The 22,672-nt window shown below is 46.8% G+C and overlaps 1 protein-coding gene across 1 annotated transcript; it reads right to left on the reverse strand.

Annotated features, from left to right (window-relative positions):
- Positions 1 to 3,034: 3,034 nt before the first annotated feature.
- LOC126508686 (COMM domain-containing protein 6-like) lies at positions 3,035 to 3,981 on the reverse strand. The gene is made up of 2 exons (XM_050154053.1): positions 3,833 to 3,981; positions 3,035 to 3,659 (listed from the first exon to the last, which is right to left on the reverse strand). Exon 2 carries the CDS (start codon positions 3,630 to 3,632, stop codon positions 3,456 to 3,458), a length of 177 nt encoding a protein of 58 aa, XP_050010010.1. The 5' UTR covers positions 3,633 to 3,659; positions 3,833 to 3,981; the 3' UTR covers positions 3,035 to 3,455.
- Positions 3,982 to 22,672: the final 18,691 nt, after the last annotated feature.

Genomic DNA, 22,672 nt, shown 5'->3' on the forward strand with positions numbered 1-22,672 from the left:
GTCTTCTGGAAGAACAGCCAGTGCTCTTAACTGCTGAGCCATTTCTCCAGCCCCATCAATTTGCAATTTTATGACCTCATTCTATTTTTTAAAATATTTATTTATTATGTATACAATATTCTGTCTGCGTGTATGTCTGCAGGCCAGAAAAGGGCACCAGACCTCATTACAGATGGTTGTGAGCCACCATGTGGTTGCTGGAATTGAACTCAGAACCTTTGGAAGAACAGGCAATGCTCTTAACCACTGAGCCATCTCTCCAGCCCTATGACCTCATTCTAAAGAACTAGCTCAAAGCCAGGCGATGGTGGTGCACGCCTTTAATCCCAGCACTCAGGAGGCAGAGGCAGGCAGATCTCTGTGAGTTGGAGGTCAGACTGATCTACAGAGTGAGTTCCAGGGCAGGCTCCAAAGCTACACAGAAAAACCCTGTCTTGAAAACCCAAAAAGAAAAAAGAACTAGTTCAGGCTAAGTTGGTAGGGCAGTTATCCAGCACTGAAAGGAAGTTTTGAACCCCAGCCTTTCATAAAGTGGATGTGGTCACCCATGGTTGTAATCCTAGCGCTTGGGGGAAGGGTAGAGATCAGAAATTCTAGATCACCTTCTGCAAAGAGAGTCTGAAGCTAGCTTGAGCTAGAGACCCTGTCTCAAAACAGTTAAAACGATTTCCAGGAACGTAATATTAGTCCTTCCTAAGGGCAACTCCCCACAAGACCTAATAGTCTGCCAGGCCCTACCCATTATGCTATTTTTTTTAAAGACAGCCTCTTGTAGCCCAGGCTGTCCTTAACTTGTTATGAAGTGGAGACTGACCTGGAATTTTTGATCCTCCTGCCCTCTTTTCTTCTGAGTGCTGGGATTACAGGACGTGGCACACCATGTGGTTAGGTTCTACCTCCTAAGGATCCCATCACCAAGCCAGGTGGTGGTGCACGCCTTTAATCCCAGCACTTGGGAGACAGAGGCAGGTGGATTTCTGTGAATTCGAGGCCAGTCTGGTCTACAAGAGCTAGTTCCAGGACAGGCTCCAAAGCTACAAAGAAATCCTGTCTTGAAAAAAAAAAAACAAAAACCAAAACAAAAAAATCACCTCCTAACATCACTGGGAACACACACATGAGCACACACTGGCTATCCCTCAGAGGCCAGAGGCACCAGATCTGCTGGGGATGGAGATACACTTGGTTACCTGACATGAATACTGGGCACTGAACTCAGGTCCTCTCCAGGAGCAGTGCAGGTTCTTAATGACTGAGCGGACCAGTTCCTAGCACCTGGTTACTAAGCTGCTCAAGGTTCTCTGACCCATCTTCTAAAGCTTAAAGTAATTCTAGTCCCTGTAGCTAAGATACTCTCGGGACCCAGCCCAGTTCTTATTATCTGGGCTTTTGCTTACTCAGCAGAGTAGCTCATCCCTCCCCAAGCTGTGATATACTAGAATGAGACGGAAAGGCAGAATGCTCTGTAGCTTGGCGGTGCTGGTAGTTCCTTTAGATTATGTTTATTATTTGTTATAGGAGTTGGTGGGGGTCACAGGACAACTTTTGGGAGCCTGTGCTGTGCTCTCCTTCTGCCGTATAAGTTCCAGGAACTGAACTCCCTTCATCAGGCCTGGCAGCAAGTGCTCTCACCCACTGAGTCTCACCAGCCTGTGGGCACTACTAGTTTAGGAGTGGTCTGTGAAGCTAAAGGGGTATCCAATGTCTGGTCTCCAAGGTCATCTTTTCCAGGTTAAATTCTTAGAACCTACATGGTTGCTAACAACCATCTGTCACTCCAGTTCCAAGGCTATACTTTCTAAAACTTGGTGTGTGTGTGTGTGCGCGCGCGCATGCACATGGGGGTACCACAGTCCTTGTGTGGAGATCAGAGGACAACTTGTGGGAGTTAGTTCTCTCCTTCCACCATGTGGGCCTAAGGAATCAAATTCAGTTAGTCAGGCTTGGTGGCAAGCACTTTGACCTCTGAAACATGACAGCCTCTATGTTAAAATAGACAGCCTTTATCTATTTTAAAGTCTTGCTGTTCCTGTCACAGAAGAGCTGGAGAGTGATTAAAACAATAAAGAATAGCCAGTAAATGTGTTGGGGAGTATTATTTTAAGGGGTGTGACTCGTTTACGCTGCACTTGTGTAACTGTGACGCTGTGATTCTTTGCCTGTCTAAAACACCTGATGGCCTAATAAAGAGCTGAACGGCCAATAGCGAGGCAGGAGCAAGGATAGGCGGGGCTAGCAGGTAGGTAGTGTAAATACAAGGAGAACTGAGGTGAGGAGCAAGAGAACGAGGAGAGGAGGACTATGGGCCAGCCACCCATCCAGACATGGAGTCAGAATGAAAGTAAGAGATACAGAAGTAAGAAAAGGAAAGAGCCCGAAGGCGAAAGGTAGTTGGGGACAATTTAAGTTAGAAAAGCTGGAAAGAAACAAGCCAAGTTAAGGCTGGGCATTAATAAATAAGAAGTCTGTGTATTTATTTGGGAGCTGGGTGGTGGGCCCCCCAAAAAAGCCTGAAGAGTGAAGAGCAAAAACAACCAACAACATAGATGTAAGTGGGCAGAACATTTTTCTCATTTATTTCCTTTTCATCATGTTACCTCAGAACTGGCCAACATTGTTCCCTAAAAATAGCTGGAAAAAGGAGATGGGAGCAAGGCTGGGTTAATTGAGTGCTTGCCTAGTATAAGAACCCTGGGTTCGGGAAGAACAAGTTCAAGGTTAGCATGGACAGTTGGCTCAGACTTAAGAGAGTTCCCAGCACCCATATTCTGCTGCTCACAACTATCTGAACCCCAAGCTCTAGATGATACAATGCCCTCTTTTGGCTTCCTTGGATACTCATGTGTATTTATATACTGTTAGCATATAGTGGAAGGGAGAAATGGATTCAAGTTTGCTAGCAAGTCCAGGATTCTTTTTTTTTTTTAAACTTCATATACAAGATTTTATTCATAAAGTTAGATCTGTATCAATAAGATTTAAAAATTTTCTGATATACATTTAAGAGTGCTGCATTTAAGAGTATCATTTATTCATCTGTTGAGATATCATTACACATACATATATTAGTATTCGACACAGACACTTTTAGCTCATTGAAAAGGCAAAGAGCATTGGTGACCACTGAAAAATTTGAGTTTATCAATTTTTTTTAAAACTGGGAAAAAAATTGGGAAGTGAAATTCTTTTAATTTTTAGTTTTCTACCCATTTGTCTTTGCCTGCATAGACGTCTGTGGGAGTTTGTAGGATTCCCTGGTCCTGATGTTACAGGCAGTTGTGAGTTATCATGTGGTTACCAGGAATTGAACTTGAGTCCTCTGGAAGAGCAACCACTGCTCTTAACCTCTGAGCCACCTATTGAGCCCCAGAAGTGCACTTTTCATTGCATAAATATCTTTCATCCATATGCAGTTCTTTTCTGGAAGGTAGAGTCCATTACTTCGGAATCAGTCCTCACACAGTTTCAATGACAGCGGCAATTTCTTTGAATTGTCTGTAGAAATTCTGAAACTGTGGGATTGTCATTTCGATGGACTTGGTGTTTACTTGGCCAGAAGGATCTGCCACTTTGAGCTTCACTGCCACATACGGGTACTTGAGGGATCTGCAGCGGTCAGAGCTCACAGCCATGCCCAGTTTCCACTGAAAATCTACAAGCTTGGAATAAAGGCTGACTAAGTAAGTTGGAACAAGGCTTGCACTGCACTCTCTGCGCAGAGCAGCCTAAATCACACTGTCCAGTCCAATGGGAAAACGGAGCCCGGGGAAAGACCCACGAAGAGGGGCGGGGACCGCACGCCGCAGCGCGACAGCATGGGGCGTCCACTCACCTGGCAGGTGACCTCGGATTTGGCGTCCAACACCGGTTCCCTGAACGGAGACTCCTCAAGTCCAGGATTCTTAAGCAAGGCATGGTGACACAACTCGAAATTCTGGGGACGTGGGGGTGTCACACACCTTTAATCCCAGCACTGGTCTACAGAGCAGTTCCAGGACAGCTGGGGATACACAGAGAAACCCTACCTTGAAAAATAAAACAAACAACAGCAACAACAAAACCCAACCTGAAATCTTGGCATTGGGACCTAGAGCAGGAGGTTCAAGAGTTTAAGGCCAGCCTGGGCTTTTGAGACCCTGGCTACAAACCATCAGAAAGGTCAGCATTCTTCATTCTTTCCGTTTTTTAGATTCTCCAGCTCTCATTTGGGTAAGCCATTATTAGCACATTTCCTCAGCTGCATCTATCGATCCAGCAAGCAGCCAGACAGAAAAAGACTTTGTCGATTTATGAATAAACCTCTTAGGCTTGGGATGCAGACCCAAGAGATCAGGGTGACTTAGCAGCCTTTGTGGTCCACTCTTGTTGATCTTAACTTTACTCTGTGCTTAGGAATCTGAAATGCACACACACCCCCACCTCCCACCCCACCGCTGCCCCAGTTCTAGGCTGGAAACTGGAGAAATAAGAGCAGTCCAGATGGTCAAATAAGGTCTTGGACAAATGACAAGGTGGCTGAAGAGCCAGAAGTCATCCTAATCCTGGCTTCCCAGGTCCAGGTTCCACCCGAGAGCCTTGAAGAAGACTGCTGAGAGCCTTGTGACCATGGCAGCAGAGTCCTCCCATCCCCCATCCACAGGAAGTTCCACTGCGGTTTTGCAGCTGGGCCCAGGACTGTCCTCAGCCATCTCTACTAATTTGCTGGACAGTGGTTGAGACTTGCTAGCTGCACAGAGGAGCAAGCAGATGGTAGAAATGCTGGCGAAGAGGCAGTTTCTAGGCTGCTCTGTCCCAGAGCTCCACGCTCAGGTGGCCAAGTGTCGGCCTGGAGTCAGAGTCTCAGACAAATGCTTGTTTCAGCTTGCTCTGCCTGCGCTCCAGAGAGGTACACCACAGGCTTCCTTTGACGCAAGATTCTACTGCGGCCGTGAGAAATCTGAGCCCCTGTCTTCTTGGAGCTCGGCTTTGAAGGTTGAGATAAAAATTCACCAAGCTGTGACTGTTCTTCTTCTTTGGCAGAGGAAACTTTGCTTCTTGAGACTGAATTCTGGGAGTCTCTTTGCCCTCTTGTTAGGACAGTGAGCCTGCTACTTGGGGCTGTCCCAGGAGGCTGGTTTTTATTCTTTTCTAGATGGTTCCATTTAACTTGGGAGTTTGTGATTTTTGCTTTTTGGCATGGAAGGAAGTTTCTGCGATGGTTTTGAATGCCCTAAAAATACTTGGTGCCCCCACCCATGCTTGGGTGTGCTCACTACATAACCCTAGCTAGCCTCAAACTTGTAGGAATCCTCCTATCTCTGCCTCCCAAGTAAAGTTTGGCTCTTTATAATATCCTACTTGTTACTGGGGCCCTCATAACTTGTAATTCCAATTCTATAGAGGCGGAGACAAGAGGCAGCAGAGACAGGCAGTTTTAAGGTCAACAGGGCTACACAGCAAAGCCCTGTCCAAAGCAAAACAAAACAAAACATGCCATGTGGCAACAGATCAATTTAGTTCTTAGGAATCTACCTTTGAGGAAAGAGGACGAGTGCTGGGGAAACAGGAGCCCTGGCTGTGGTGCTGGCTGACCTCGAGCTGGCCAACAGGAACAGTCCTGGCCTTTGTTTTTAAAACCAGGAGCAGTTAAGTTGCCTGGAGTGAGAAAGGCAGGGTCCCCAGAGGTAAGCCAGCCTAGGGAGAGCCATGTTGCCTTTTCTCTTGTTGTATTGCCGGCCCCTTTGTTCTGCTTGTCTTCCTGTGGAGGAACTTGCTCTGAAGCCAGCTGCCCTGCCCTGCCCTGTCCTGCCCATAATGCAGGTCAGCCTTGCCTTCCTGCATGTGGAGACCCGCTCTCTGGGCCGCGGCTGACACAGCCATGGTCAGCCATGGGAAAGGAACTGCTTTCCCAGCACAACCCACTCTAGAGAAAACTTTCTGCCACAGTGACCTGCAAGACGTTTGGGCCCGAAGATCTGCTGCAAGCTTGGCATCACTTGAGGCTGACTTCCTGCTTGGGAGTGAGGTAGTGCTCGTTCTGCTGATGTCTGCAGGACGCCCGTGCCTCCTGGACCCATTTTGGCACTAGAATGTAGACACGCGGTGTCTTGGTTTCTGTCCCTGTGGTTATGATCAAAGTCTCTGACTTAAGCAATTTAGCAGGCCTGCAAGCCATCACTGCATGGGCACCATGATGGCTTAGACTCACGTGACAGAAGGAGAGGCTTGAACACCATGCATGGTACAAGTGAGCACACACATGAGCAAGTAAATGTAATAAAGAAAATTTAAAAAGCAACTTACAGGAGAAAGGGTTTGTTGTAGCTTGCTGTTCAAAGTACAGTCCATCGTGGTGAAAAGTCAAGGCAGCAAGGACTCGAAGGAGCTGGGGAAACCGAGGGGGACGGATGCGTGTGGATGGACGTGTGCTACTGCTCCGCTCATTTCCTCCATCTTGGACAGTCCGGGATCCCTGCACAGGCAGTGTCTGAACACAGTTAAACAAGTCTTCCCATGTTAATTAACCTGATCAAAATATCCAGATCCCTTATGGGTGTGCCAAGATGGTCCCGAGAGGCTTGCTCCTAGGAGTCCCGGTTCTGTCAAGTACACAACACTAACCACCACCAGAAAACAAACTAACAAGCAAAAAACAGTTTTAAGGAAAAAGGTAGTTTTTGAGGGGAGAGGAGACATTCAGGTATTGTGTGGAAATTTCCTCTTCCTCTTCCTCCTTTTCTTCATTTTAAATTTTGAGACAGTAGCCCAAGCTGGCCTTGAAATCACCATCTAGCAGAGAAGAGGATTTTGTACTGTTGATTCTCTTGTCTCTACCACCCAAGTGCTAAGATTTTAGGTGTGGGCCATCACTCCCAACGTGTTTCCTGTTTTTCAACAAATCTTAAAAACAGAGAAGAGAGGTCGTAACCAAGTTGGGAAGTGACATCTCAATTGACCTGAGAAGGGCGGGCCCTTCTCAGACAAAGGCATGGAAGTGCAAAGGCTTGGTGTCTGGGAAATGTACCTTTTACTAACTCCAAGCTAACCTTTTGATTGTTTGAGACAGGATATCACTTTATAGCCCAGGCTAGCCTAGAACTTGGTATATAGGCAAGGATGACCTTGAATTTCTGATCCGTCTCTTCCTCTTGAATGCTGTCATTAAAGGTGTGTGTGCCCCACCACTCCACCTATGCAGCTAGAGACTGAAACCAGGACTTCTTGGTTGCTGAGCAAGCACTACACCAACTGAGCCATGGCCCCAGCCTTCAGAGGTTTTATGGCTAGGCCACAGAGGTGTCTTTTCTTTCACGTAAAAAACTTTGGGGGAGGGGAGGGCATTGTGGACAGGGTCTTGCTCTACAGCACAGGCTGGGCTTGAACTCATCATCTTTCTGCCTCTGCCTCCCAAGTGTTATGATTACAGCGGACCTTAGAAACCTAGTGTAGGTTTCCAGCCTCAGCACTGTTGACATTCTGGACAAGGTTTATTTAGTGTGGGGGCTTGTCCCATGCCTGTGAGCATGCTCAGTAGCAGCCTTCACCTCTACTCATGACATGCTAATAATATCCTCCCACATATACCAAGCTTTCATGTCTCCAGGTATTGTCAGCTGTCTCTTAGGTGGCAAAATTCCCCCTGGATGGGGCCGGGGAGGTGACTCAGCTGTTAAATCCTTATCATGTAAGTGTAAGGACTGGAGTTCGGATGCCCAGAACCCATGTAAATGCCAGGTGGGCATGGAGGCCCATCTGTAATTCCAGTCTCAGAAAGCAGAGACGGGATCCCCAGAGAAAGCTGGCAACCGGAGACCAATCTAGTCAGTGAGCTCTGGGTTTGAGTGAGAGACCCTGCCTGGATTAATAAGGTGGAAGAGCAACCTTCTTGAGCCTTTATATATACACACACACATGCAAAAGCATGCACACATACTCACATGCATACCACATATACACACCAAAAGAAGAAAAACTGCCCCTGTTTGAGAACCTCTGGCTTAGTAGAAGGCAAGTTCAAAATGGACAGTGGAGGGGATCGTGGAGGAGGGAGCTCAGATTTCTAGCGCTAGTTTAAGGTTGCATTAAGAAAGGTCTGGAGAGCAGTATGCACTGGGCTGTGTGTTCTCTGTTAAGTATGACTGACTTCCCCCTCTGTTTGTGTGTGTGTGTGTGTTACTAGGGATTGAAGCTAGGGCCTCCTGTATACTAGATAAGTGCTCTATCACTGAGCCATATCCCCAGCCCAAAGTTGACTTCTTTCTTTTTTGAGGGTTTTTTTTGGTTTTTGGAGACAGGGTATTATGTATCCCAGACTATACAGGCAAGGATAACCTTGAGTGCCATTCTGGAGCATTGCTTTGTTGTTGTTTTGTTGTTATTGTTTGAGACAGGGTCTTATTTTGTAGACCAGGCTTGTTTTGAAGTCAAGGAGAACTTCCTGCCTTTGCCTATGGAGTACTGAGATTAAAGGTGTGAGCCACTGCACCAAAGTAGAGTTTGCTTTATCAGAAGAGAAAATAAGGACTGGATGGAAAATAAGCTCTTGGGAGGCAGAGGCAGGCGGATCTCTGTGAGTTCGAGGCCAGCCTGATCTACAGAGCTAGTTCCAGAACAGCCAGGACTGTTACGTAGAGAAACCCTGTCTCGGAAAATAAAACAAAACAGAGAGAGAGAGAGAGAGAGAGAGAGAGAGAATAAATTTGATTCTTACATGATGGCATACATACACAAGAATTGGGAGGCTTGGGCAGGAGGATTGTGAGTCCAGGAATTGGTCTGGGCTTCATGTCTACCTCTAGGCTAGCTTGGTACACAGAAAGACCTTGTCTAAAGAAATTTTCTTACTATTGTTTTTGTTTTGTTTCCTAGACAGGGTTACTCTATCTCTCCTTGTAGACCAGGCTGACCTTGAATTTATAGAGATCCACCTACCTCTGTCCTCCCACTTGCTGGGATTAAAGGCGAGTGGAACCACTACCAGGCCTTTCAGTAGTTTTTTTGAGACAGAGCTTCAATATGTAGCTCTGGTTAGCCTGGAACTTGCATTGTAGACCAGACTGTCCTTGAACTTAAAGAGATCTGCCTGCCTCTACCTCTGCCTCCTGAGTGCTGGGATTAAAGGTGCTCGTCACCATGCCAACCCCCCAAAAAGTTGTTTTATTCTTTTTTAAAGACTTGTATAGGGGCTGGAGAGATGGCTCAGTGGTTAAGAGCACTGACTGTTCTTTCAGAGGTCCTGAGTTCAATTCCCAGCAACCACATGGTGGCTGACAACCACCTATAATGAGATCTGGTGCCCTCTTCTGCCTACAGGCAGGATACTGTATAAATAAATTAAAAAAAAAAGACTTGTATAGTGCCTCCTTAGTTACAGTTCTGTTGCTGGGAAGAGACACTGTGGCCAAGGCACCTCTTACGAAAGGAAGCATTTATGAATTTGGGGCTTGCCTACAGTTTTAGAGTTAGTCAATGGTTATCAGGGCAGGTAATACGGCAGCAGAAAGGCAGGCAGGCAGACATGGTGCTAGAGAAGCAGCTGAGAGCTACATCCTGATCTGCAGGCAGCAGGCCAAGGGAGGAGAGGCTGGACCTGGCATGGGCTTTTGAAACCCCAAAGCCACCCCCCAGAGATGCACCTCTTCCAACAAAGCCACACTTAGTCAACAAGGCCATGTCTCCTAATCCTTCCCAAACAGTTCCACTAACTAGGGACCAAGCAATCAAATGTAAGAGCCTATAGGGACCATTCTCATTCAAATCACCGCACCACTGCACCACTTATATGGCTTTCCAGTAAGACGCATAAATGTCAGCTTAGGTGGGGTGGCTTGTGCATGCAACCCCAGCCACTCAGGAGGATGAGGCAGGAGGGTTGCAAGTTCAAGACAAGCTTGGAGAACTTAGTAAGATGGGTCCCATCTCAGGAAAAGTGGGGGTGGAGATGTAGCTTAGTAGTGGAGTGTTTGTTTCAGGCACACAGAGTGATGGGTTCAATCCCCAGCACTGAAACAAAGAAGGCCACAGGGTTAGAGTCAAGTCTCTGTAGCTCAGCTGGGGTTGTAGGGGAAGGACAGAGCCAGGGTCAGCCTCTTTATGGAAACCAGTGCTGTTTCCTAGCGCTTGTAGCACTAGCACTTTGTAGAGAAACTAATTTACAGTGACCCCTCAACCACCCTCCCCAGTGGAATGAAGAGGCTGGAATTCCTGGCCATTTTGTGACTCTAGCTCCCTGGGGAGTCACAGGTTCCTTACATCTTCCCTGTTCCCTTTGTCAGATGACCCTTGAGCTGACTCAGTGCATATAGTCAATGCTACTTCCAGTCCTACAAACCTCTTGTGTCTGTTATATCGTTTCTTTTTGTTTGTTTGTTTTGTTTTTCTTGTTTTGAGACAGGTTTTCTTTGTGTAGCCATGACTATCCAAGAACTTACTGTGTAGACCAGGCTGGCCTCAAACTCACACAGATCCGTCTGCCTCTGCCTCCCAAGTACTCCATGTACTGGAATTAATAGTGTGAGCCATCACGACCTGGCTATATCTTTTTGTTGTTGTTGTTGTTGTTTTTTTTTTTTTTCAAGACAGGGTTTCTCTGTAGCTTTGGAGCCTGTCCTGGCACTCGTTCTATAAACCAGGTTGGCCTCGAACTCACAGAGATCTGCCTGCCTCTGCCTCTTAAGTGCTGGGATGAAAGGCATGTGCACCACCACTGCCCAGCTCTGACTATATAATTTTGAGACAGGATCTCGTGTAGCTCAGGCTTAGAGTCAAACTGACTATCAGCCTGAAGATGGCATTGATCCCCTGTCTTCCACCCCCTAAATACTAGGACTGTGGGCATGTGCCACTGGTGCTGAGGATGGAACCCAGGGCCTTGTGAGTGTTGGGTGAGCATCTACCAGTTGAATCCATCCACTCCCACCCTCAGGCTTTCTCTTGAGTTAGTACAGACTGAAATTCTAAAGAACCCTAAGACTGTGTACCCTTGCATGTGATGGGGACAGAGAGCAACCCTGGGGAAATACTTGTACATTTTGTTTCTAACATGCCTGCTGTTGTTGAGAAAGGCTCCTACTTAGCAACTGTTAGGGTCACATGTCATCTGAGAATCCTCACAACTGGCTGGTGCCCTGGAAAGCAATCTGCTGGATACAAGTGGAGGCCAGGCCCTGGCTGTTGGGGCGGAGTCTAGCTCCAGGGCTTTTGGGGGGCCTTGAGGACGTCCACTGTGATGGGGCCAGGGAATGTGAGTGCAGGTGACCTTCCCAGAAGCGTCATGTTGGTCAGTTTCCAGGGGCAGCTCAGCTCAGGCGTTGACAATGGCTTGAGTATTTCAGCTCACATTCTCTTCTCACCCACTGCCATGCATGTAGTGGATATTTCTCCTCCCTTTGCCACCCCCAGGCTTCGCCAGCCTACTCCAGTTCATCTATTCATTCTTTCCTCTCGTTAACAGCTGGAATTTCACTATGATGCTCATGCTAGCCTCTAGCTCCTAAGCTCACATGATCTTCCTGCCCCTGCCTCCCGAATAGCTGGAACTGTGGCTTGTGCTACCATGCTAAGATTTCTTTTTCGTGTGTGTGTGTGTGCGTGTGTGTGTGTGTGTGTGTGTGTGTGTGTAATGTACTTGCATGTGCTATGGCTTCTGTAGGTTAGAGAGGACAACCTTTGTGTAAATCCTTGCCTTCCATCTTATCTGAGGCAGAATCTCTTTACTGGTCTCCGATGCATATGACAGGGTGGCTGGCACAGAAACTTCCAGAGAAATCCCTGCTTCCTGCTTCCATCTTGCTATAAGAGGGTGGGATCACAGATACACATCACTACGTCTCTCTATCTTTACATGGGTGCCAGGGATTCAAACTAAGGTCTTCATGCTTGATCGAAAGGGCTTTACCCACTGTGCCATCCTACTTTTCTTATTTCAATTTTTATTTATGATTAGTATCTGTATGTGCACGGGCACAAGCACGATATGTATGGGAGGCACGTGTGCCAAGATCAGAGGGAAACTTTGTGGAGTTGGCTCTTTCCTTTCACCTCTACATAGGATCCAGGGATTGAATTTAGGATACAGGTTTGTGTGGCAAGCACTTTTGCCCACCCACTGAGACACTTTGCTGGCCCGGTCTTTTTTTTTTTTTTTTTAAACAGAGTCTTATATAGCCTAGGGTAGTCTTGTATAGTCAAGGGTGACCCTGAACTCCTTATCCTCCTCTGTCTTGTCGTACAAATACAGGTGTTACCAGCACCTCCAGTTTCCTTTTTTCCTTTCTCTCCTTCCTTCCTTTCTTTCTTTCTTTCTTTCTTTTTTTCTCAAGACAGGATTTCTCTGTGTAGCTCTGGCTGTCCTGGAACTCAATCTGTAGCCCAGGCTGACTTTGAACTGCCTGCCTCTGCCTCCCGAGTGCTGGGATCAAAGGCATGCGCCACCGCTGCCATCTTTTTTTCTTTTGACTGCTTCTCACTCTATAAAGCAAGCTGATTTAGAACTTTTAATCCTGCCTTAGACTCCCAAGTTCTGGGATTACAGGTACTGCCATGCCAGGTTCCCTCCCTCCCTTCCTGGTGGTTGGTCCTGGATTTCTTTCTTTTTCCTTTTTCCTTTTTTTCCTCTTTTTTTGTTTTTGTTTTTTATTGTTTGTTTTTTTTTTGTTTTTGTTTTTTTGAGTCAGGGTTTATCTGTATAACAGTCCTTGCTCTTGCTGTCATGGAACTTGCTTTGTATACCAGGCTGGCCTCAAACTCATGGAGCTCCGCCTGCCTCTGCCTCCTGAGTACTGGGATTAGAGACATGCACCACCCCTGCCTGGCAAATTCTGGATTTCTTGGATGCTAGACTAGCATTGTGCCACTGAGCAACACCAACTCCTTTTATTATTGTCAATTAAAATTTATTTTAAGTGTATGTGTGTCTTGCCTACATGGACATATGTGCTAAAGTGTGCATGACATCCTTGGATGATAGAAGCAGGAGTTTGATTCCCTGGAACCGAGTGACAGGTTACAGATGATTGTGAGCTGTCCTGTGGGTGCTGGGAGCTGAACCTGTTTTGTTTTGTTTTTTTCCCCCTAGAGCAGCCAGTGCTCTTAACTGCTGAATCATTTTACCAGCCCCTACCCAGCCCCTCATCATTGTTTATAACACTGATGCTAAAGCTCTTTTGTGACTTCTGACTTGAAACAACATCTGAAGACCCCCTGTGGGCTCCTGTGACATCTTAGACTTGGTTTCTCAGTCCCTGTTCCCTCAGCAAATTTGTATTGTGTGCCCAGTGTTCCATAACACATCCTGTTCTAGGTTTGTCTCACAGCACATTCTCCTGGTTTATGTCCCCGACTCCAGGAGGAGCGACTCTCTTCGTCCTTGTCACTGGCCTAGTGCTGGCACAAGGCGGGAAACTCGTGGTTGCGCTTCGATCTTAGGGGATCACAAATAACTTCAGTTTAGAGGTGGCCGTTATATGTTATGCTGGGGTGAGAACAAGGAGTAAAAGAAACTGCTGCTTCCTGTGATGGGGACAGGGGTAGAAATAAAACCAGGAAGAAGAAGAAGTAAAAAAAGGGGGATGGGGGAGGCTACTTCCTTCTCAGTCCTTGACCGCTCTGTTTGAAAGCTGGAGGACTCTTGGGTACTTAGCAACAACTGTGACTGCCCAGCAGAGAAACTGGGTGTGTCTCCTGGGCAGGAAGCCACTAACTCAGCCCAAGCAGCCACTTCCTCTAGCCACAAACTCCACCCCTTGTCAGCTGATCCTTAAGTGGGTTTTTTGTTGTTGTTATTTTTCTTTTAGACAAGCCTTTACACAGTAGTCCAGGATGCTCTGGAACTCACTATGACATCCAAGCTGGCCTCCAGCTCATGGCAATCCTCCTGCCTCAGGCTCTGGGGTGTTGGGATTACAGGCATGAGTCATCACATCTAGCTGCTTAGCTTCTTGGGTCCCATGATCACTCCTATCTTTAATAGGGTATGTGAGCTCACACACTTCACACCTCATCTTTGAGCTCCAGTTCCTATATCTGTCTCGTTCCTGTCTCATTCTCAGGTAGGAGCGGCCTCGTCTAACACCCGAGGTGCAGACTATCTCACTCAGCATCCGTTGTGGTAGCATCTGAGCCTGCAGCTCAGGGAGGATCAAGTAGTTCTTTCTCAGCTGCCCCTTCATCTTGTTCTTCTGAGCCCCTCTTAAACCAGGGACTGTCTGCAGTCTTGCAGTTTCTCTCTCTCCTCTGTCTCCGTCTCTCTCATTATTATTGTCTTTATTCTTATTACAGTCTGGCTGGCCTGATATTTTCTATGTAGACAGGCTGATCATGAACTTGAAGAAATCCATCTACCTCTGCCTTCTAAAATGTGAGGGGTAAATGTTTGTGCCACCATGAATGTATTATTATTATTGTTATTACTACTACTACTTTGACCTAATTGTTTTATGTGTATGAATGTTTTGGGTTTTTTTTGTTTTTGTTTGTTTTTTTAAAAAATATTTATTTATTTATTATGTATACAATATTCTGTCTGTGTATATGTCTGCAGGCCAGAAGAGGGCACCAGACCTCATTACAGATGGTTGTGAGCCACCATGTGGTTGCCGGGAATTGAACTTAGGACCTTTGGAAGAGCAGGCAATGCTCTTAACCACTGAGCCATCTCTCCAGACCCCTTGTTTTTGTTTGTTATTTTTGTTTTGAGGCAGGTTTCTCTGTGTAGCCTTGGCTGTTCTGGAACTAGCTCTGTAGACCAGGCTGGCCTCGAACTCACAGAGATCTTCCTGCCTCTGCCTCCCCAGTGCTGGGATTAAAGGTGTACACCACCACTGCCCAACTGTGTGTGTAAGTTTTACCTGCATGTATGTATGTGCACCACATGCATGCCTGGTGTCTGTGGAAGACAGAAGAAGGCTTCTAATCCCCTGGAACTGGAATTAAGGATGTTGTGAGCTCTCATGGGTGCTGGGAATTGAAACTGTGTCCTATTAAAAAGCAACAATTGCTCTTAACCACTGAGCCATCTCTCCTATCCCTCCCTCCTTTATAATAATAATAACAATGATTATTTATTATTTGTTATTATTATTATTTTGAGACAGGGTCTCTCTACCGGCTCTGATTGTCTTAGAACTCACTTTGTAGACCCGGCTGGGCTCGAACTTATAGAGATCTGCCTGCCTCTGTCTCTGGTGCTGGGTGAGGTTTTCTTTGGTGTTTTTTTTTTTAAACCTCTCATTTTTATGTTTCAAGAACTGAATTCTAATCTTACCTCTTTCCTTTCTCTTTTGGTTTTCTATTTCCCAAGGTCAACAAATCTCTTTATTAAGACTGCCAGCTGGGCTGGGTAGTGGTGGTGCACTAGTGTCTTTAATCCCAGCACTCAGGAGGCAGAGGCAGGTGGATCTCTGTGAGTTCAAGGCCAGCCTGGTTTACAGAGAGAGTTCTAGGACAGGCCCCAAAGCTACAGAGAACCCTGTCTCAGGAAAAAAAAAAAAAAAAAAAAAAAGAGACTGCCAGCTGGATCTGTCATTCCAGCGCTCAGGATGCTGAGGCAGAAACATCAGGAGTTCAAGGTTATCTTTGCCTACCTAGTGATGTTGAGACCAGCCTGGGCTACTTAAAACCTTGTCTCAAAAAACAATGCCCAAATCTTTCCTGAATGAGTCAGTGCATTCGTACTTAGCTAGTATTGCACAGTTCATGTGTGGAGGCCAAAGGCCATCAGGCAGGAGCTGGTTCTCTCTGTCCACCATGTGGGTCCTGGGAATAGAACTCAGATAGTCAGACTTGGCAGCAAGCACCTTTACTACTGTGCTATCCCATTGGCCCTCCACCCCTCTCTCCCTGTTGTATCTCCCCTTCTATTTTGTTCTATTGTCTTTCTTACCCTCTCCCTCAATTCTCGAAGGTTCCTTACTAGTTTCCTGTCCTTCACCCACCTTTATTCCAACATGTATGCACATCTATAGCAACCAGAGGCAAGGATCTGCATTTAAGGGGGAGCAAATGGTACCCTTTTGTGTGGGATCCTTTTGAGTGGGATTCTTTTGGATCTGAGTAATCTCAGTATAAATTTTTACATTTTTTTTTTGTTCATGATGGAATCATATTCTGTTGGCTACACATGCCACATTTTCATATCCACTCATTGGCCAGTGGCCGTCTGGACTGATTCCATGACATTGCCATGTGAAAATAGCATCGGTAAACATGACAGGGTATGTGATGTATTTTGGCACGGAGGTTGTACCCTAGCAGGAAGTCCTTGGGCAGTCTTCTTTTGTTTTGTTTTGATTTTTGGTTTTTGTTTTTCGAGAACAGCGTTTCTCTATAGCTTTGGAGCCTATTGGGCAGGCTTTTTAACAGCAGGAGACAGAGCATAAGAAAACTAGAGAAGTGAGATCATGAGATAGTGGTAAGCCCGGAGAAGGAAGTGAAGCAGTGTCAGTGAAACGGGGCTGGGTGCCCCTTAAGCCCAGTCAGGGGAGGGTCTCCTTAAAGAGGTAAGCTTCCTGCCAAGACTCCAGGGAGGGATGAGCTGAATGAAAGACAGGGCAAGCACAAAGGCACTGAGAAGCAGGCTCGATAAACACTGGCTGTGTGAGGAACAGCAAAGACAGCAGCAATGTTGGAGCTCGGTGATCAAGTGTGGGTCCACATGAGGCAGAGAGACGAGATGACATACAGGGCCAGCCCTAGAGGGCCTCGTAAATTACAGGTTCCGGGTTTTGTTACAAAGGCCGGGAGGAACTAAGTGTCAGAATAGGAAGACAACTGGCCCGCAAGAGCAATTCTCCGACGCGCTCCTCTTAGAACTCGATCTTTTGTGTCGGGTCACCCTGAACCCTAAAGCATGAAGGCAGAGCTGCTTGGAGATGTCTGCGTTTTTTCTCTTTCTCTTACCTATCATGTCACCTGTCTTCAGCACCCAGCTTACTTCCAACATAGATGTGTATCTGGATGAAGCGGGCAAGCCTGGGCCAGTCGAAGGAAAGTCAGTCAGAGAGCAGGTTCAGTGAGCCTTCTTTGACTCCTAAGAGAGATCCGGGACCCTGGGCAAGCTTCTTGATGTGGGCACCAAAGGAGGAGGATAGCAGGAGGGGCTGCCCAGGGCGTGGGTACCTGGGTTCATGAAGCAGGCTAAGACGGCAGCAGCTGCATACCCACATAGGGTGGCAGGCCATTCCAGGAGGATTTCTGGAGTCCAGCAGCAGGGTGGGGCTCCTAGCAAGGCCTGGGCTAAGGGTAGTCACGAATAACCTTGAACTTCTGGTCTTCCTACCTCCACTACCCCCCAAGTGCTAAGATACAGTATCGCTACTCTGAACCATCTTCCCTGTTATGCCCCCCCCTTTTTTTTTTGGTTTTTCGAGACAGGGTTTCTCTGTGGCTTTGGAGCCTGTCCTAGAACTAGCTCTGTAGACCAGGCTGGTCTCGAACTCACAGAGATCCGCCTGCCTCTGCCTCCCGAGTGCTGGGATTAAAGGCGTGCCCCACCGTCGCCTGGCTTTTTTTTTTTTTTTTTTTTTTTGGATCAGGCTCAGACTGGCTGCAACTTGCTATGTGAGTATGTAGCCAAGGACCAAGGATGCTCTGGAACTCCTGATCCTCTTGTCTCCCTCCCCCGCCACCAAGTGCTAGAAGTACAGATAGGCAGCAGCAGCAGCATCATGCCTGGCAACTAAAAAAAAAATGTACAGTTATCTATTCATTTTTGGGGTGAGGTGTGGACTCGAAACTCAAGAATGGAGGTCATAGGACAGTTTGCCAGTTGGCTCCTTACACCGTGTGGCTCCTAGGGAGTGGGCTCGTGTCATCAGACTTAGCAGCAGCACCTTTACTTGCTGAGGCGTATTTCAGGTCCCTTTTTAAAAATTAAGATTTGTTAATTTTTAGTTTATGTGTTTAAGGCTTTTAGGTGCATGCATCTCTGTGCACCACATGTGTGCAGTGACTCAGGAGACCAGAAGAGAGTGTCAGATCCCCTGGAACTGGAGTTACGGACAGTTGTGAGCTGCCATGTGGGTGCTGGGAATTGAACAGCAGGGCTCTTAACTCCTGAGCTCTCTATCTCTCCCACCCTCTCTTTTTAGTCTTCTTTTTTTAATTTTTGAGATTGTAGTTTAATTATAACATTTCTCCCTTAACTATTTCCAAGAAATTTCACCTTCAATCTTATAGCCTCTTTTTTCATTAATTGCTATTGCATGCATATATATGTATACGTATGTATATATATTTCTATATATAACCTGTTGAGTCCATATAATGTTATTAGTATGTATGTTTTTAGGGCTGGCCACTTGGCGCTGGGCGACCAGTCGGTGTGTCCTTCCCTAGGGAGGACCACCTCTCGCGCTCCAGTTTGACTCATTTGCCTGCAGCTCCTTGTGTAGTGTCGAGGCCTCATGGGATTTTCCCGGTTCAGTCTGGCATGTTCACTGATGTTGTCCTTACTCTTGTTCATCGTTGGGCAGCCATATTGGTGAGCCTCTGATGTTGCTAGGAGACACACTCTCACAGCCATATTGGTGAGCCTCTGATGTTGCTAGGAGACACACTCTCACAGCAAAGTCCCTGATCCCTGGCTCATGCACTCTTTCCACCCACTCTTCTGCAATGTGCCCTGAGCCTTAGGTGTGGGAGTGATGTGGGAGTGTCATATATCAATCTGTTGATTTCATTGGTTAAGCAATAAAGAAACTCCTTGGCCCTGATAGGTTAAAACATGGGTGGGAGGAGTAAACAGAATAGGATGCTGGGAGGAAGAGGAAGTGAGCTAGCTCAGACTCGACAGCTCTGCTCTCTGGAGCAGAGGCCCTGCTTCACTCTCCTGGGCATACATGATGAAGCTCCGACCCAGGATGGTCGTAAGCTAGAATCTTCCTGGTAAGCTCATCTAGTGGTGCTACATAGATGATAAGAAATGGGCTAAATTAATATGTTAGAATTAGCCTAGAAGAGGCTAGATAAAAATGGGCCAAGCAGTGTTTAAATGAATACAGTTTGTGTGTTGTTATTTCGGGCATAATCTAGCCAGGAGGCCGGGGTGCTGGGGACGCAGCCCCGCTGCTCTTATTACTACATGGGAGGGTTTTACAGATGTATCCACTGAGGCAGCACTACCCTGTGTTTTGATTGGTTGTGGTTTTCTGTAGCCGTCTCCACTAGCAAAGAGAAGTTTCTTTGATGGGGGGGGGTGAAGACTACACTTATCTGTCTTCCTCACCTTTTAAAAAAGGCACAGATCTGATTGTGCAGCCCAGGTTGGGCTAGAATTTGCAGAAATTCTCCTGCCTCTGCGTCCCCTGTGTAGTTTTAAAGGTATGTGACATTGTGCTTGGCCAAAAGATTTTTTAACATAATTTTTATGAAATGAAATTTATAAAATATTACCTGTGAGGAAAGCCTATAAGACAGATAGACAAATACAGTGGAAGATCATGAGGCAAATACCCATGCATGGTCCTCAAGCCTTAAGAATTGTCCTGCTACATCTCTTGTTCCCTAGTAGACAGAAGCCCCTTGGACAATGCTGGTAGCTGGGTTTTTATGATAATTGTTGTTTCTCTTTGTACTTTTATTAACTATAAGTCATAGGGAAAGTTTTCAATTAGGGTTCACTTGGGTAACTCCCATGAGCACAATGCAGTCTCCTTTGTGCAAGGCCTGGATCTTCCTGCCTCTCCACAGCCACTGGGGACAGGGAGGATTCATTCAAAGTCTCCAGGCTCCTCCTGCCCAGTCTGCTCAGCCCATGTTTCATGTTCAAGGCATCTGCATGCAGCTGGGATACCACAGCAGACAAAAGCAGCCTGGGTAGTCCTGGTAGAAGAGGCAGGGGCTTATCCAAGGACTCCCATAGTGCTTTGGGGCTTTGAAAGAGGCAAGGATCACTTTTTAAAAATATTTATTTATTTATTTATTATTTATTATGTATACAATATTCTTTCTGTGTGTATGCTTGCAGGCCAGAAGAGGGCACCAGATCTCATTACAGATGGTTGTGAGCCACCATGTGGTTGCTGGAAATTGAACTCAGGACCTTTGGAAGAGCAGGCAATGCTCTTAACCGCTGAGCCATCTCTCCAGCCCAAGGATCACTTTTGGCAGTAGCAGGGTGGGAGCTGGCTTTGTGGAAGGAGTACCGTTATGGTCATTCATGTGTTGTTATGTAATCTTAGTGTGTGTGGGTATTATGAGAGTAAAACCTGTATTGCAGGCAAATAATCTCCCTCTTAGCTATAACCTTCACCACATTTATTGCATTGTTTTTCTTTTGAGACCAAGTCTCATGTAGCTCAGGCTGAACTTGAACTTTCTTTTTTTTCCTTTTTTTTTTGTGGGGGGCGGGGGTTTCGAGACAGGGTTTCTCTGTAGCTTTGGAGCTTGTCCTGGAACTAGCTCTTGTAGACCAGGCTGGCCTTGAACTCACAGAGATCCACCTGCCTCTGCCTCCTGAGTGGTGGCATTAAAGGTGTGTGCCACCACCACCCGGCTGAACTTGAACTTTAAACATGAAAACATTTACATTTATTGAGTGTGTGTATGTGTGTGTGTTTGTACACATACTCGCACACTGAGGTGCCCCTGTGGGGGTCAGAGAACAACTTGTGGGAGTCAGCACTCTCCTTCCACCTTTGTGTAGGTTCTGGGGTTTGAAACTCAGGTCCTCAGGCTTGTGTGGCAAATGCTTTACCCACTGAGCCATCCTGCAGGCCCTGTGGCATACTTTAAATTAAATCCATTCATTCAACTGGACAGTTCTCACCAAGTTCCATAAGAGAATCTCAGAATCTCACTGAGTCCCACGCCTGCTGGTGATTCAGCAGCAGGTCCCTCTACTAGGCTGAGACTAATCAAGCCTGGATTACCTGTCTATTCCTATAGGCTCCAGGTTCATCTCCAGAGTCACAGGAAAGCTGGAGTTGAAGCTGTTTCAGTAGAAATGGCCACGCTGCCACTCCCAGAGAGACAATGAGTAGATGCTTGAACCACAACTACCGGTGAAGGAGAGTTGGGGAACACTGTGATAGCTAGTTTTATGTCAACTTGGCACAAGCTAGAGCCATTGGAGAAGAGGGAGCCTCAGTTGAGAAAAATGCCTCCCTCACACCAGGCTGTAAGTAAGGCAATTACTTTAAAAAATGTAGGGCATTTTTTAAATCAGAGACTGATGGGGGAGGGCCTTGCCCATTATGGGTGGTGCCATCCCTGGGCAGGTGGTCCTGAGTTCTATAAGAAAGCAGGCTGAACAAGTCAAAGCAGCATCCCTCCATGACCTCTGCATCAGCTCCTTACTCCAGGTCCCTGCCCTGTTTGAGTTCCTGTCCTGACTTCCTCCAGTGATGGAAGACAAAGTGAAAGTGTGAGCCGAATAAACCCTCTCCTCCCCACGTTGCTTCGTGTTTCGTCACAGCAGTAGAAACCCTAAGACAAACCTTACAGGGTGCCTTCCTGTTAATTTGATGCAGCTAGAGCCAGGGGGCTAGGAAAAGGAGATGCAAGGGACTGGAGTCCTGGCTGGCAGCAAGAACTGGGTAGACTGGGGTCAAGGAGTAACCCCACTCCAACTTGGGGTGGTGGAAAGGCCAAGGGTGCCTTCTGACAAAGCTCAACACAAAAGATCAAGTGCTGAGTGAGTACTTGTCCTCAGAATAAATGCAGGCAAGGCCAAACAGTTGGGTGACACCCCATCAAGATAGGGCAGCTGGTGGAAAGGGCAGGCATTGTCTGGGGACATTCATGGGACTGTGAGGCGGGATGAGAGAAAGAAAGGACATAGCCAACCAGCCTTGGAGACAGAGAAAACCAGCAATTTCTCTCAGGCTGAAGAGATGGATGTGTGTGGTAGTGAAAAGTTGACATTGTGGTAGTCTGAGTGGGAGAGCAATTGCCTGGCACTTGGTAGGCCCTGGTTTCTGGCAGTGAAGGAAGAATTACAATAGGCAAAGCAGCCTAAATTCCAGCAGGGTGGGGTTGCCCACTGAGGTAGAAAGCAGCCTCGGTAAGAGGGGCTTCATTTGACATGGAGAGATGTTTACAGTGCAGCTTTGAGAGAAGTAGATTGCAGCCTGGGACGTGGCTTTGTTGGGAAATTGCTTGCTGTGCAAGTGTGAGGACTCGAGTTCTAATCCCTGGGGCCCACATAAAGCTGAATGCAGTGGCACATCTGTAAGCTCAGAACTCCACCTCCCAAACCCTAAGATTACTGACATGCAATGACACACCCTCCTGGATACAAAGTCATGCCCAGCTAAGTGAACTTCTTTTTTCTTTTCTTTTTAGATAGGGTGCTACGGACAGACTGAACTCCATGTGCCACCAAGGATGATCTTTGATTTTCCTGCTTGGGAGCTCTACCTCCCAAGTGCTGGGATCACAGCTGTTCATCCACATGCTTGGTTTATTAAAGTGGTACTGAGAATCAAACCCAGGGCTTTGTGCGTGCTAGGCAAGTACTCTGATGACTGCGTTATACTTCCAGCCAGCAAATGAACATGATTAAGATAAGGTTTCTTCCAATATTGGGAAGCGTCTGAGGCTAGGCTAGGATCTCTCTTCTCTAGCAGCGTGCACACCAACAGGGAAGACAGCGAATAAACAAACAGGAGCCAAGAAGACCGGAAAGGTAGGAGGATTTGAGAGACCAAAGCTGACGGGACTAGTATTGGGCACAAGACACTCCAAGACCAAGTCC

The sequence above is a fragment of the Alexandromys fortis genome, unplaced genomic scaffold (genome assembly GCF_014885135.2).
Source record: "Alexandromys fortis isolate MF-2015 unplaced genomic scaffold, M_Fortis_MF-2015_v1.1 scaffold_26, whole genome shotgun sequence".
In the NCBI taxonomy this organism is placed as follows: domain Eukaryota; kingdom Metazoa; phylum Chordata; class Mammalia; order Rodentia; family Cricetidae; genus Alexandromys; species Alexandromys fortis.

What these genes read in the sequence shown, in the direction of transcription:
- LOC126508686 (XM_050154053.1), bottom strand. Translation starts at nt 3,632, where the DNA reads ATGGCTGTGAGCTCTGACCGCTGCAGATCCCTCAAGTACCCGTATGTG.